General features: G+C 38.0%; 1 protein-coding gene across 2 annotated transcripts in view; it reads right to left on the bottom strand.

Moving 5' to 3' along the window:
* Nucleotides 1–511: 511 nt before the first annotated feature.
* The window catches only part of PDHX (pyruvate dehydrogenase complex component X), a 53,289-nt gene continuing 38,273 nt past the window's right edge, over nucleotides 512–15,527 (bottom strand). For both annotated transcript variants that reach the window (XM_044436630.1, XM_044436629.1), the window contains exons 8-11: nucleotides 13,975–14,033; nucleotides 8,000–8,158; nucleotides 3,505–3,569; nucleotides 512–1,496 (exon numbers count right to left, since the gene is read on the bottom strand). In XM_044436630.1, coding sequence (XP_044292565.1) covers nucleotides 1,232–1,496; nucleotides 3,505–3,569; nucleotides 8,000–8,158; nucleotides 13,975–14,033 — 548 coding nt within the window. In that variant the 3' untranslated portion in view covers nucleotides 512–1,231. The remainder of the gene's footprint in view (nucleotides 1,497–3,504; nucleotides 3,570–7,999; nucleotides 8,159–13,974; nucleotides 14,034–15,527) is intronic.

Raw genomic sequence — 15,527 nt, 5'->3', positions numbered from 1 at the left:
GAAAGAAAAATAGTGAAGACAATTCAGCCAAGAACACCAGGTTAGATCTAGATTTAGGTACACAGAACAGGGCTGGCAGAAGCAACTGATCTTTCCCCATTCCCCATGGCAGTTTTCCAGGTTCCTAAAAAGGTCTACAGCATGGAATAAACCCTTCTGAATTAGATATACCATAGCGAAGGAGGGTCTACAAAACTGGGCAGAGGCCAATTTGGCAAGGTCCCCAGCTGTCCCCAGATTAGGATGTTGGGACAAGGTGAGGGGTGGCCAAAGGGAAGATAAAGAAGGAAAGTCCATTTCATGCACCATACATTTCATATTTTAAAGTCAACCAGTGCCATAATAAAGTGTGTTTGAAAATTAGGTTACACCAAGTGATACACTCAAACTCTTACATGGAATATACTTGCCTAAATAATGATAGCGTCAGAGAGAATGATACAAGCATAATGGCGGTAGTCAAGAGGTCAGGATAATAAGAATGAATGAAAAACTACAGGTACACAAGATGTAAGAACTTTGATATTCATGCTCACTTTTAATACTGTGTGCATTTCCAAGCAGGTGAAAGGAATTGTTATTAAACAATCATACAAATTTCATCCACTTATATTTGCTATATGATTCAGTCTCAGCCCACTATACTTGTTACATCCCTTAAATATTGTAACATCATGGAAGCCACTGCACCTATGATATGAGAACCATCAAAAGAATTCCAAGCAAAGCTCTCAGATTATCATAGCTGATCCCAGTTCTAACTGGAACACTCTCTTTCTCTATTAAACAGCAGCAGCATTGACACAGACTAATTGCATGCTGACATCCTAGGCTGACTAGACTTAAAAGCAATTTTGTCTTACTCTGAAAGAAGTTTAGCCCTGAAGGAAAGGATGGTTTTGTTCCCTTTTATTACTTTTCACAGAGATATACCCATTCAGGCTTATCCAATATACCCACATCTGGTACAAGCACCTGCATATTAGAGTTGATTGTGCAATTGGCTCTAAAACAGTTTTATAGTTCAATATGTTTAATAGTAGTTCAGCATATAAAATTCAAGAGATGTAAATCTCTAGAAGTCTTTTAAGTTAATTCAAATAAATAAACAGTTTAATTGTCCATCTCACACTACATGTATCTTCCTATCTTTTATACTTACTTTCCTTTTATCTCCTTATGTAGTTCCATATCCATATTTTGCCAAGATGAGGACCAAATCTTGACCACTTTAGCACAAGGAAAGGCGGACAGGATTTTCCAAGTTAGCTTTAAAGTTTTCTAGAAATTTTGAAGCTAGTTCATCATCTACCACTCGGCCATCACTTGACAGTGTTACTGTCATAAGCTGTTGCTGCTGAAGTTTCTCATTTCCATCCTGGTCCACCACAATTCCAAGCTCTACTCGAGCTTGTCCCACAGCTAAGATACAGGCTTGAGGAGGGTTTATGACTGCAATGAAGCTACTGATTCCAAACATACCTAGATTTGAAATGCTGTTGTGGAAAGGGGGAAGAGAAGGTGGGGGGAGGAGAAAGACATGCTAGTATAAATATGAATAAGACACTTTAAAGATATGTAAGAAATTACTAAGAACTAGTGTCTATGAAGAAAATAGTAACAACCTTAAACATCATAACCAATGCTCAGATTTGCATCTAAATATACATTCAAGTAATTAGAATACCTAATCAAAATGTTCAAATGTCACAACAGAAAACACTGTTGGTTTCTACCTCTTGATGAGGTAGGTGAATTATATGTAACTTTTCACATAGCTTTCGTATCACCATCAGGTGGAGTATTTATAGCACACTAGCTGGACCTCTTGATGTTTTAAGAAGTCGACTTTACTGAAGATTCTACATTAAAGCAGCCACACAGCCCTCAAGCTCCTCCCATGTTTGACTCATTTGCAATGACCTACATTCCACTGCCCTGACACACAACCCTCACTCTCGCTCCTTGTTCCCCACAGAAATGGCAGGCACTGGGTTAAAATCCCATGTGAGAAACCACAACTTTGGAAGCAGTGGTCACTGAATGACAAGCAGCCACTGCTCCACATAAAGAACTTAATTGGGATAGTGGCCTTGGGGTGTCATACTGGACAGTAAACAAAGCAATTATGTCACACAGTCTCCTGCAGATTCTAAAATAGCATGGATAGGAAAAAACAACTGATACGGATTTCTGACCTGACTTTGAACCCGTTCATCACTAGAAATGACTGTGAATGTACAGGATTTAAGACTCTGGGATACAATCAGGCCACTTATGTGGCTAATTTGCATTTTGAGAAACCTATCTCCTATGTTTATAGGAATCTATTGCTATGGCCTGGTTTTGCACAACTGCTTTCTAATGAACCAAGGGAAATTCTATCAGAATAATCCAAAGTGATAGAAAACACTTTGCTTGCTAGATAATATTTGAACCAACAGTGGGAAAATCTGAATTCTTAATCTAGATATTCTGCAGATGACATCTCCCTGCTAGGTAAGGAGACTCTTCTATTCCATTCGATCATCATGACAATTCCTATAAAAAAGCTGACACCCCTATTTCATCTAATGCTTTTGTAGGACAGGCCTGCATATTATTGTAAATATCCTTTGTAGTAAGTAGCTGCCATTTCTCCATACACCTAATACTCTTTCCAGGTAAGATTATTCAGAAACATCTTTGGTATAGAAAATAAGAAAGCAAGGAAAATGATAGGAAATAAACAGCATTTCTACACTGAAGGACAACAATGTACTGAAGATTTTCGTTAAAGTTCAACCATGCTCCTACTAACTCAGAAGAACTCTCCCTTTCTGCGTCTGTTCTGACAGCAGGTCAGAGGCTACTATCACCAGTATAGCATGAACTACAAACAATACTGGTCTTTGGCATGACAGGGTAGCTAGAGAAATTAAGAACAAATACAACTCAGTTTAGTTGTGAACATCTCTTATTCCAATGCTAGTGATTCCCTACCCCAGTATAAATGACACAGGGTCCTACTTAAAATAACTCTTACATAGCCATTTTAGCTGTGTGGCTTTGTATGTTGCCTTCCACACACCCAAAGCAGTTTTTCAAGTTTAGAAAATAATTGTAAAAAACCTGAACTACAAACAAAGCTTTAGCCAGAAAGATTCAAGGAACCTGAACAAGAAATCAAAAACTAGTCTGTCAGGATGCCTGCCAAACAGCAGGAAGGGTGAAATGGAAATTAGAAATGCATTATTGGACCCGTATGGAGAAGCTAAGGCAGAGAAAATCTTCATGCCACAAGAGAAAAAGAAATCTAATGTACTCATCTATAGGAATATCTGAAAAGAGTCAAAGGCACAATACTAAACTTGACTAGAATGCACCTTAAAATTATAAAATGTTTAGAGAATCCGAGTTCAGTGCTTTGCTTGTAGACTTGACAATATACTAGGACATAAATATTTTGCAGAAAAATCTCTTTCGGTACTAGTAATATTAGTAATTAAAATATCTTTTAAATACCTAAAAGATCCTCCTTGATATTCTTGTGGTAACAACTTTCCATCTCTTGCTTTCTTTGCTAGAGCCTAAGAAAGTAAAATGGAAACACAAGTTTTAAATATGTGACCTTCAAAACCAAAATATAAAAATGATGTTCATAAACACATTTTGCTTCTACAAATATTTCTTTTAGAACTTGATCATATCGGAAAGAGTTCTCAATGATCCTAGACAGCAGCTGCACTTGGTGACAGTTTGCCTCATAAATTTGAGTATTCTTAGGACAGGCATCCAATTTGGAAACAGAAGTATTGGGTGTAGCAGAGAAATGTCCATGGTCATTCATGAATTAGCTAGTCTAAATCTCCATAGCATGCTGTATAATTACCCCAGATCAATATTTTGCCCTATGAAAAGCGTTTGGTTATTCAGTAGTGAGCACTGCTCTGTCTACCATCCATGGACTCCAAGAACAATTTCTTCGATATCATTAAATATGATGTCAGTTGGCAATTCACATAATGATTTTTTTAAGGAAAATTAAACAAATAGCCCTAAATGCCTGTTATTGCTAGGAAATTCCACCCAACTGTTTTCAAACTAAATGTCAAAGGAACATGTAGGTCCTGGAATGTGAAAGGTGGGGATAAAGCATTGTCAATTCATTTCCTTTGGGAAGCAACAAAACCCATAAAAATGATCATTTTCATATATTCACAGCTGACCAGTTTTTCTTGGAGCAAGGGTGCAATTCCTGGTAAAGCTCCCAAATTTCCAGACCTCAAGTCTCTGTTTCAGAGAGCCATGTAGTTCCTATGATAGGAATGGGAACCTTTTCAAAGTTGAGAGCTGCATTCCCTCAGTGAAAAGTGGGGCCACAAGTGAGTAGTCAATGCATCTGAAACCAAGTCAAAAGTAGTCTTCCAAGTAAGAAAACCCTACAAGCTAATAGTTTGGGCAGCTCCTTCTGGGATGTCCTTTAAAGACATCTCTACATCAGGGAGGTGGAACTGCAAGTCTGGAGGTCAAATCAGACTCCCCGAGTTCCCAATCTGATTCTCCAGAGTTCCCCAGAAAATCACGTGCCCAATCCCTAATTATTTGGTGGTTTCCCATCTCTTGTGCAGTTTTGCTCCAATTCTAAAAACTTGAAATGCCTTTTATGAGGTTTAATTGCAGGTTTTCTGCCCCCCCCCGCCACCTTTTTCCTTTGCCCCTCTCCACCACTAGAAAGCAGTCCCGTACCCAAGCTTTTCCAAAATGGAATCTGGCCCTGGGGTTGAAAGAATTTCGAATAGAGACAGTAAAGCATAGTAGAGACAGTAAAGCTTCCCCAGATTTGCAAAGTACCACTTGCTTCAGCAGAGGGTGCAAAACTTGTCTGCATGCCCTTAGAGAGTTTGTCTGGGGACCTGATGGCTCCAGTGCTAAAACCTGCTCGCCTCAGAATTGCTTCAGACATGCTGAACAGACTGCCAAAATATGAACTTTTGATGTAGAAAACCACATACCGATTACTACTCACCTCTGCTCTGATAAAAAATAACACTGCAAAGCAAATTTACACTAACATACATAAATACTGATTTATTGTACTAACAGTCCACTGTGCCAAAGCACAAAGCATCTTAGTGCATAACTGGACGGTGTTATTGAACAGTCTTAGACTCTCGATATATTCAGGTCATGGAAATATTTAGAGGGATCATACAGACTTATGATCAACACAAAATATTTATCTTGACAAATGTACACAACCAGAGTGGGACTAATGTACTTTTTATTTTAGAAATATATCTAATGGTAAAGGATGCCCCAGTGGTATTAAGAAGGGATTAAAATTCTGCTAAAGATATGAAAATCAGAGCTCATTGTTAGAGAGGAAGTTTCAGTTTTCTGCAATCCATCCATTATCTCTATGAAAAAATACTTTCCCGGTAAGTATTTGGAGATTAATACTTCTCTTACTATACACGTCTATTTCCTGCTATGTATTACCGTTAAAATGACTTGGCTTCTGCCCTATAGCAACAGAAATCTGTAACACTTTAAATTCTAATCCAATAGCCTTTTATAAATGATGGATATGAACATACCAGAGTCCTCTTGAGTCAAAATAACACATACAAAGTTTAATACAAAAGTGCAACAGTATGAATTGTTTATCAAAGTGGAAAAGAAAAAATATGTTGTACTATGATAGGAGAAAAATATGTGAAGAGGAAAAATGAATGCCAGAACAAAATAACACTTTCCAGTTCTTCAAAAAGTTCAACCATTTAATAAGGAAGTCATCATACTTGTGATGCATTCGTTGGTGAACATGCAGAGCTTAATATCTCTGAGCTCCATTGACTTTTATTTGAAATTTTAAAAATGTAAAAACATTATTTTACAGAACTATTGTTTTTACATGACATTCCAATCCAATTTAGAATTCACACCAGATCAAAACCTCTCCATACCTTGAACTTCCAGTTCCGAATCTGTAATCCATAATCATGGGTATCAATATTTCAACATATCATAAAAAACATTTAGTTCTAAATTTGATCAGATCTTATTTGGGTTTCAATTAATTCTGCCAAAGTAGCCAGTTTCCCCTGCCAACTTTATAAAGAGCTTTTGCAGCTAGAATTTCACCTGTGGCTCCTTATCTTCCAAAGTTCTGCCTTACATACTTGTCTTTAAAGTCAAGTATCTTGCTCCTGAAATTGAGTCTCCGTAAGCAATGCTCAGTGAGCAGATCTGTGATAGGTAACAGGTCACAGGAGATCTCTGAAGAGACAATCTACGTGGCCAGGTTCTGCTAAGCAAGGCAGAAAGAGACAGAACAGTGCTGCACTCAGTCTCTAAACATATATAAGAAATATCAGGGCTTGTCTGGAAGCAATGAAAGTTTGGAGTTTCTCATTCTCTGAAAAGTAGGAGGACTATTGCCAAAAGTCAATAGGAGACCAAAGTGGTTGTAGTAGCAGAACACAGAATGGCAGCAGCCAAACAACCATGAATGGAACCAGTTGGTACTCCAGTGCCTAGCAGTTCAGGAAAAGAAGATTCTGAGTTACACAAACTCCATGATAAGTTTAATTCACTCCCCGTATACAAATCTTTGGTACAGCTGCACTTAGAAGAGTGTGCACAGTTCAAGATACGACAGAGTTGGAAAAAGTGCACAGAAGGGCAACTAAATGATCAAGGGATTGGAGCAACTCTCCTCTAAGGAACAGTTACAACAAATGAGATTGTTTAGCTTAGAAAAGGTAAGGGGAAAAATAGCAGGGATGTTCATAACTATGCATAGTGCTTGGAAAAAAAGATAGGGAGACATTTTCCTCCCTTTCCTATAACACTAGAGCCCAGTGTCACCCCACAAAGCTGCTTGATGGGAGATATGGGACAAATAAAACGAAATACTTCTGAACAAATTGCATAATTAAGTATGGACTTCACTGCCACGAGAAGTCATGATAGCCAGGAATTTGGACAGTTTTGAAGGGGACTGAACAAATTGATAGAAGAGAAAGTTATCAATAGCTGCTAGTCTAGATGGCTATATGCCTCTGATATCAGAAGCAGTATGTTTACATATACCAGTTGCTGGGGAACTATGCAGAACTTCTTAAGGGATCCTGTGAGCAGCTGGTTTGCTATGTGTGAACAGAATGATGGACAAGATGAACCACTAGTCTCATCCTCCATGACTTTCCTTATGTTCTTAGGCTAGCCTGTAGTGGTCAGATTTTTAGTGTGTTCAGCAGCATGGGCCCTTAACTAAAAGTCTCCAGTTATATTTTCTCAATTTGCCCAAATCAGTGATACTTCCAGGGTAACAGAACAAAGCTTCCAATGTATGAAGTTGTTTTACTGATTTAGTTATTGGGACCTAAGCGGACACTTCTTCCAGACTGAAGGCTTTCTCCACAACTAAAACAAAACATAGAATCCTTTCCATTTGGGTCTGCTATCTTCAAGAATCTGGAGAGGGTTTTTTTAATTATTTTTTTCCTCTGAGTTTTTATGAAGCTAGTACAGCACAGTAGCTAACAGGTACAAATAGAAAATTACCTGGTTCAAATCCCACCACTCCAATGAACTCACTAGGTGTTCACAGGTAAGCTTCTTTATCACAGCCTCAGGCTCCTGTTTAAACTATGGGAATTATTATAATTCTGAGCTACCTTAACAGGAAAGGAATAAAATGTACAGTCCCTAATTTCTGCAACAGTACTCAAAATTAATCCCTCTCTTGGGAACTTTAGATAAACTTACTCAAGAAACAAAACCTATTTGTTGACTTTAACCTTACTTAAAATCCCTGAATACAAGCCAGGAAACAAGACACAGTAACTCCTGTGGAATGGGACGTTACCACAGATGTCTTGCATCCAACAATGAAGCAGCTTTAAAGCATTTCTAAAAGAAATTGTGTGTTTTCTGGGGAGGAAACCATACATCTGGTTTTATACCTAAGTGCTATTCTGTGCTAAAAGATGCCATGTATGTGGAGACCTACCTTTGCAGAAGCAGAAATTTCCTGAATACCTTTTGCTGCAGCATCTTTTATGATTGGTGTAATGAGACCTCGGTCTGTTGCCACTGCAACAGAAATATCTATAGACTGCAGCTGCCGGGGGCCCTCTCCATCCCAAGTCACATTCACATCTGGCATTTGCTGGAAGAAGAAATGGAGGAAGGCACAGCTGTTAAAAGAATAATGGTGCAACCAATTACTAAATAAAAGGGAACTTCAGAATTGGTGGTGATGGAGGCATTCACATATGGGAAAATGTTTGCCTTAAGCAAAACAAGGTTAATAATAAAATTTTGTCACATGAATCTAAATCTAGATATATCTTATTAGCTAGCATCCATCCATACATAATTAGTCCCAAAGTGTGAATATATACAGCAGACATAGAAATTTTATAGTTGTAAAAAGTCAGAAGGGTTGACACACACACACAGAGTTTCTGGGTTGTTACTGAATTACTTCTGCCCCCATCATTGAGAAGTGCTGTTTCTTCTTCGTTCACCAGGAGGGAAAAAAATGGAATCATATATTTCACACCCATACCATCTGTCTTAGAACCAAATGCAAGATTTGATGAATTTGAAACTCATTAATTTCAGGATTAAAATATGATATTTTAAAATTACCATCTGAGTGTTAATTTAGTAATAATAGCTTTGTAGCTAAATCTTAAAGCAATCAGATTAAGCACAATCTATCCAGGTAAAGTTCTTTCTTGTTCTTATTTCAGTCTCTAACCGAATAATAGCATTCCAATCAGAAGGTTGCTATTCATTTGTTTGAAAACTTCCTGCTATTTTTTCTGACTTCTTGTTCTCAACTTTTATCAATAATTTCCTCATTATTTATTATTATTACATTACACAGGTTGATATACCATTTTCCAATGAAAATGACAATATAACCGGAAAGCAGTTAACAATGCTAATATAACCAATGAAATATAACCTATAAAATATAACCAATAAAATATAACCATCAATTACACTAAAATAATCACAGGAAGAGAGTAAAACTATAAACGTATACTGGTTGGATCACATGTCAAGGAAAACCTGCATGAAGATGTGGTGTTAAGCAGAGCTCTACAACTCAAGATGCTCATCTAATGTCAATAGTGAACATGTTCCAGAGGGGAGCTGTGGCAACCCAAAATGTTCTCTTACTTTTGAAGCAAACCTCCAGAACATGTGGCACTGCTGGGAGCACTCCTTCTGAAGACTGCAAGGACCAGGCAGGAAAATAAAGGGGGACTCAATCACTAATGGAATCCGGACCCAAATTGCTTGACCTTATGTCCTAACTGCAAAACATTAAACCTGACCCAGCAGCTTACTGGCCGCTAGTACAATTATATTAGCGTGGGTATGAAAAATCTGTCAAAAAGAGGTCTGTCAGCTGCATAGTAGCTGCGACTTTCAGATCAGACCCAAGGAGCTCCCAATATTAATTATGGTTAACATTCATACCATGGTGTCTAAAGTACTAGGTTCTAGAAATAGATGTAGCTGAAGAACCCACAGAAGGTACTAAAAGCCACTTCTGGCCAACAAAGCCACATGAGCCTCCGGTGACAAGTCACATACCTGTTTCTTCAGTGGAAGTGCAACCCCACATGGGACAGGTAACTGACCAATTACTCAAACCTATGACCCAGCCACCTTCAGCACCTCTCTCTCACCAGGATTCACCCTCATTCACCCTCAAGTTAAGAGAGCTCGTTTGAAACTGGAACATTCTAAATAGTATATTCAATGTGGAACTCAATTTATAATATCTACCTGATTGACCCCACATAATGATCCAGTTAAACCCATGCATGCCTTCAGCATGCCTCTACATACACACTCCCAATTTTCTCTTTCATCTGCAGTTCCTCAGATTACACTGAATGCTGCTTGGAAGAGACCCCAATCTTTAGTTTGTGGGAGTTACAGTGGGAAGGGAAATGGTGGGCTTGAAAATCTTTAGTTTCAGTACCCTAACCCACAGGTTTAATATTGGAATATTAGATTATTATCACCAAGAGATAGCATTTTTCCTAGTCAATCAAATAATTGGAAGATTTGATTGAAGACAGCATGTATCTGAAGGCTATGATGGGCTAAAGTACTGAAAATCAATCTATGTAAGAAAAGATCTTGATAGTTGGCAGATCCAGCATCAGATGGGGTTCTTAGGCAACGATGGCGATCATTAAAGATCTAGAAGAATGGGAAGACAGGCATTTGCCTATTCTAGACAGTACCAAAGTCCTCCTGATGGATTAGAGTAGCAGGTGAGAAGTATTCCTTGGTCTATCCTATAATAGAAAGTAGACCAAACATGACTTCTACCCCAGCTGCTTTTTGTCCCAGAGCAATCTGATTAATCTAACACTATACTAACCTCATCATGTCTCAGGGCCATGTGTGCAGGTTGTGGTGAGGACAAAGGACCCTCTACAACCCGAATATACCTTCCCACCCTCTAAGATCAGCTCAGGAGGCCCTTCTGCGAGAGCCACAACTCAGGGACATGAGAGGGGTGGCAATTAGGCAAAGTGCCTTTTCCACTGCTGCTACCCATCTCTGGAACCTCCTTCCAAGGGAAATCCACCTGGCACTGTCTCTCTTTTCTTTTTGGTGCCAGGTGAAGACATATCTTTAAAAAAAAGTTTAATACTTAGCCCTTACGAATGCTGTGGCCTTTTTTTACATATATTGTTATTGTATTGATGTTTTTAAAATTTAAGGGATTTAATAGGGGTATATGTGTTTAATATGTTGTAAGCTGCCTAGGAAGGCCTTTTGGCAGTTACAGGCAGCCTGTAAATGTGAATGAATGAAGCTGGAAGTTAATCACTGGTGCTAGCTACTCACTGTCAATTAATTCTGGACACAATTAAATGTTGTACCAGGTTCTGATTTTTAAAACATTGAAGCCTGACCTGACTGTATTTTAAGGTACATTTTCTGCATCAGCCTTATGGTCAAATTTAAGAAAGGTTTGCTTCAAATAAAATCAGAGACTAGATTTGTAACTATACCTCAGGGATGTCTCTCTTAGGCTCTTAATTTCAAGAAAACCAGGAGTCTTTTTGTTTGGTTAAGTTTTTAATGGGTGTCAATTGTGTGTGTGTGTGTGTGTGTGTGTGTATGCAATTTGCCCCCTGCTGTCTTGGTGATTATTTGCTTTTATGACTTCAGTATTATTATTGACATTGTGTATACTGGCGTTTGATAATAAGCTGCCTTGAGTGACAATCTGTAGAAAAGCAAAATAGAAACAGGACAAATCAGAGCAGATTGCTATGCGGCATGAAGGCAGATGTTCAAAATCAGAAGCTCTCCTAGAAATGTGGTTTTCTAGATTGCAGCCCAAAGTGTATCAGATCGAATTAGTCTCAAGAGAAAAAGAGGCCTGGGAAGGAAGCAAATTAACTGTGAAGGAAAGATAACACCGTACCTCCATGACTGTGTGCTTCATCAGAACAGAAGAATACTTGCATTCAGTGGGATGTGTTTATAGAAACTGATTTCCTACGGCTTATATTCTGACAATATCCTTTCTCAAATTCAGAATCATGAATATTCCAGATGAAATCAGAACAGGTGCTATCACATATCAACTCTCCCAAGGTTTCGCCATAATACAGAGTAGTAAGATGGGACACAGAATTGAAATAACAGAGTAATGAGATATGATCAACATGTGACTCCTCGATAAATTTAGTAATAAATTTGTAGGACAAATGGAATGAAAGAGCACTTTCCCCATAGAGCAAATTACAAAGAGTAAATAGCACCAAATTTAACTATTTCTTCAAGGTACTGTCTATTATTTCAGAAAAAGAGAATGAGTAATTACCTAAGCACTGGATTATTCAATTTTAAATCCAGCAAAGCCACATGCAGAAGTCTATGCTATTTCTACAATAAAAAGCTGTCCCAAGAGCTTTATCTTGAGAATACACTAAAGAGATCAAAGCTGCAGGTGTCAAGGAAGAGTTATGCTATTTCAGAATGAAAAATACTGTTGTGCATAATGTGGGGCTCTACTGATTGCCTGCAGAGCGCATTCTCTGATGTGCAAAGGTGAAGGAGCATCAGAGTGTCTACTGCAGTCACTGGGTGTTGCACATTTCCGCTGATGCAGCAAGTTTTACTTTCATGCTAACAACCTGCATTCAGGAATCCCAAAAACATTTGAACATTGGCTTATGCTTGTCCAATGCACTTATATTTTGACTTTTTCTGAAGAGTTCCTGCCTGTAGCTGCACAAGCTGACTTTTAAATCTTGAAAGGATTGGAAAGCATTCATATGTTCCAATGAAATCAGGAAAGAGAAGCAGGTTCACCACATGGCCTCTCTTCTCCTCTTAAAGCCATCACTTCGACTCAAAGTCCCACTTTCCAGATTGGGATTCAAACTATTTCTGATGCTATTGCCGTCAAGAAGGGAATAGAGATGATTGAATAGCGCATACAATTCCACATTTGGGTCTGTATTTTGGTGAAACAGTATCTAGAGACACTGCCTTCAAGTCTGAGCAGAATCTAAAGAAGCACTTACTTTTTGGGTTGCCTCAGAAACTCTAAAATGACACTGCATGAAAAGTAGTGGCTACACATGCACCAGAAGTGATGACGGAGCAAGGGTAGATGCGCCCTGCTGGATTCTGGCCCAGCTATGTACATGCAACCTAGATTTAAGTTGATAATTGCAAGCACAGCAAAATTAAATATTTTGATAGAAGGGCCACTGAAAAAAAATGCCACCCCTTCTGTCAGCAACTGCACCTCTATACCAATATTGCTACTACTCTATATATAGTTTAGTTTGTGAACTAGCTGTGAAGCTAAATTCTTTAAAATACCAAATAAAAGCAAAAAATAAGCATCACTGATGTGTCAGAAATATCAGCCTAGATTTTATGAACAGCTAAAAAGAAAAAAAATATAGCAAATCAAACTTAATGTCCAGGTTTTTTAATGCATTAGATATATGGATGTGCAAGAAGGCTAAATAAAACAATCACATATACATTTAGATGAATTTAATAAGATGGATATGAAGAACTAGATAGCCTAGAATAATGTTAACAGAAATTAAAGTAAAATTTAGAAAAGAATACTTTTTGCTTCCTCTAAGGAAAAAGATATTCACAGCAAGAACACAGTATTAACTAATTCCTATGAACCTTAGAAGAAGAGAAAAAGATAATGGGCACAATAATGAACTGGATGAGGGCTAATGACCTGATGTTTCTTCCTGACAATAGACAGGTGATCCTGGACAGATGTAGAACTGAACCCAGAGTCTGAATCTCTCACATACTTGGATGACATCCAGGACAAAACCCTACATCACTCCACTGAATCACATTCAAATTAAAATGCTACAACATGCTTTACAGGAAATTGCCTTTGGAAAGGGTTTAGCAACATTTTAGCATATATGTTTCAGGGTTGTTTTTTTTATTACTTTACCCTAATTCTGTTCTAAGGGTGCAAGAACCAGCGATGCTAGAACATGTTGAAATTTTCTAAACTTTACTTCAAAGTGTAGTTCAGATTGCCAATTAATGTTCCAGCTGGTAAAAAAAAGCAAGGATGATACCTATGGGAAATATTTCTTCTTAAATTTACTGTTTGGTAGTTACAGTGGCTTCTGATGTCCTTAATGAGCTTAGTGGTTAAGCCATGTTCCTAGCAGGGATATAATAGCTTGACTAGTACAGAAAGAACAGCAGACACAACATGACAATGATAAAATGTCTAAAGAGAGACTAAGGAGCTACCTTTGAGACCACCATATAGTTAAGAAGTACAGAAAATGGGGAGCTGATTTTGTTGAACAGAATTCAATACACTACTCTTCAGTTAAGATAAGGCATAATTTAGCATAGATATAGTGATCACTGAACAAGGAAAAACATCATCTACAAATGCATTGTTAAAAGCTGATTACTTACTTTGAGGGTAACTGCTGTTGCCTTGATAATAAAGTCATTTACCGATACTTTAATATCATCTGCGGGGGGAAAAATTAAGATACATGGTTTCAAAATAACCTTTTTTCCAATTTGTACTGTTAATATGCTAGCATTTCAAATAGTTATTAGCAGAATAACCTCTTGGACAATCATACTGTCAAAAACTCTTAATACAGTAATTTAATTCCTTATCTTCATAGTAGGAATACTTTTTATGATACCGTAAAACTGAAACTCAAACATACTTGCATTATTGCTATAGGGAAATAGTAATTTTGCAATAATATAGTGCTAACTGGAATCATACATAGCAAGAAAATTTGTATTTTCTATACAAAGCACGGCCATTTGCAAAGATGTAAATACAGGGATGCTAGGCAAAGCCAAAGGAGCTGGAAAACTGCTGACCACCAAACCACCTCTATTCTGTCCATGTATGGGGTGGGGGAAAATTCAGGAGACCTTTTAACACCTTCCAGGGATTAATTTCAGAACAAAGAGTGTTGAGTCCTAATAGTGACCAAAATGCCCTACAGTAGTACCCTCAGAACTTTCTTAATGCCATACTGATAGTTTCTTTCCATTCGTCTCTGAAGAAGGAGACCAGAGCTGCAAAAACATGGTGTATCCTAGTGATGCTTCCACCTTCTCCATTTCACTATGAAGCTGGCAGCTAGAAGCCTCCGTACTCCTCCCCCCTCCCCCCTCCCGCCCCCCAGCAAGGGATGCCCATCAGTCTCTGAGTCTGGAAGGCTAGGCATCCAACATAAGATCACTTCCTAAGCTCACTGAATGGATGGCAATTTTATAAATTACATTTTATATATTACATGTCATTTATTTGAGGTCTAAAAATAAACCAAAAAAAGAGAGATACTATTACTATACTTTTTACTGTTTCTTTTGATAGTCTATGACACATGAACTGGAATAATCTCAAGGATTATCTTGTATATCTGTTCAACTGTAAATGGTAAGTGTGCCATTGTGTGATGTCTCCTGGGGGCCTTATGCTGTTCAGATTACTAAGATGAAGCCATTACTAGGTTTTGAAACTGGGTTAACAATAGCAGGGCAGGGTTTGTTCTGCTGCATGGTTAAAATACCCCAAATTATTAAGCCATGTAAAATAAATATCCTTGATTTACTGTCCAGGCTTAAAGTAGACAATGACCTTAAGGCATCCAAATTTTTCTGGCTTTCTCATATGTTGTTGAATTACAAATCCCCTTCCTCCAATAAAAGCAGAAATCAGTCACTCGCCTTTTCAGGTTACAGTAAGCAGAAAGTTTAGGGGAAAATAGGGATAATAAGATACATACAGTGGGAGGAAGACAGATTTCTGATGCTGTAAGTTTCCCAGTTACTTATGGAATTACCCTAAAGGCATGTGACATTTGATTGCTGACCATACATCAAAAGTTCCTGCCATATTTTATTACTGCTAAGGGAATATTTTCTCTAAAATCACAAAGCGCATCAAATACAAGACGGAGGTCCTGTTGGTTGGCGGATCGGGTTTCGGAGAGGGT

Source organism: Varanus komodoensis, unplaced genomic scaffold (assembly GCF_004798865.1).
Source record: "Varanus komodoensis strain SLA01 unplaced genomic scaffold, ASM479886v1 scaffold3, whole genome shotgun sequence".
Taxonomy (NCBI): Eukaryota; Metazoa; Chordata; class Lepidosauria; order Squamata; family Varanidae; genus Varanus; species Varanus komodoensis.
The sequence above is the reverse complement of the archived record's forward strand: the minus strand, read 5'-3'. Positions and strand labels throughout refer to the sequence as shown.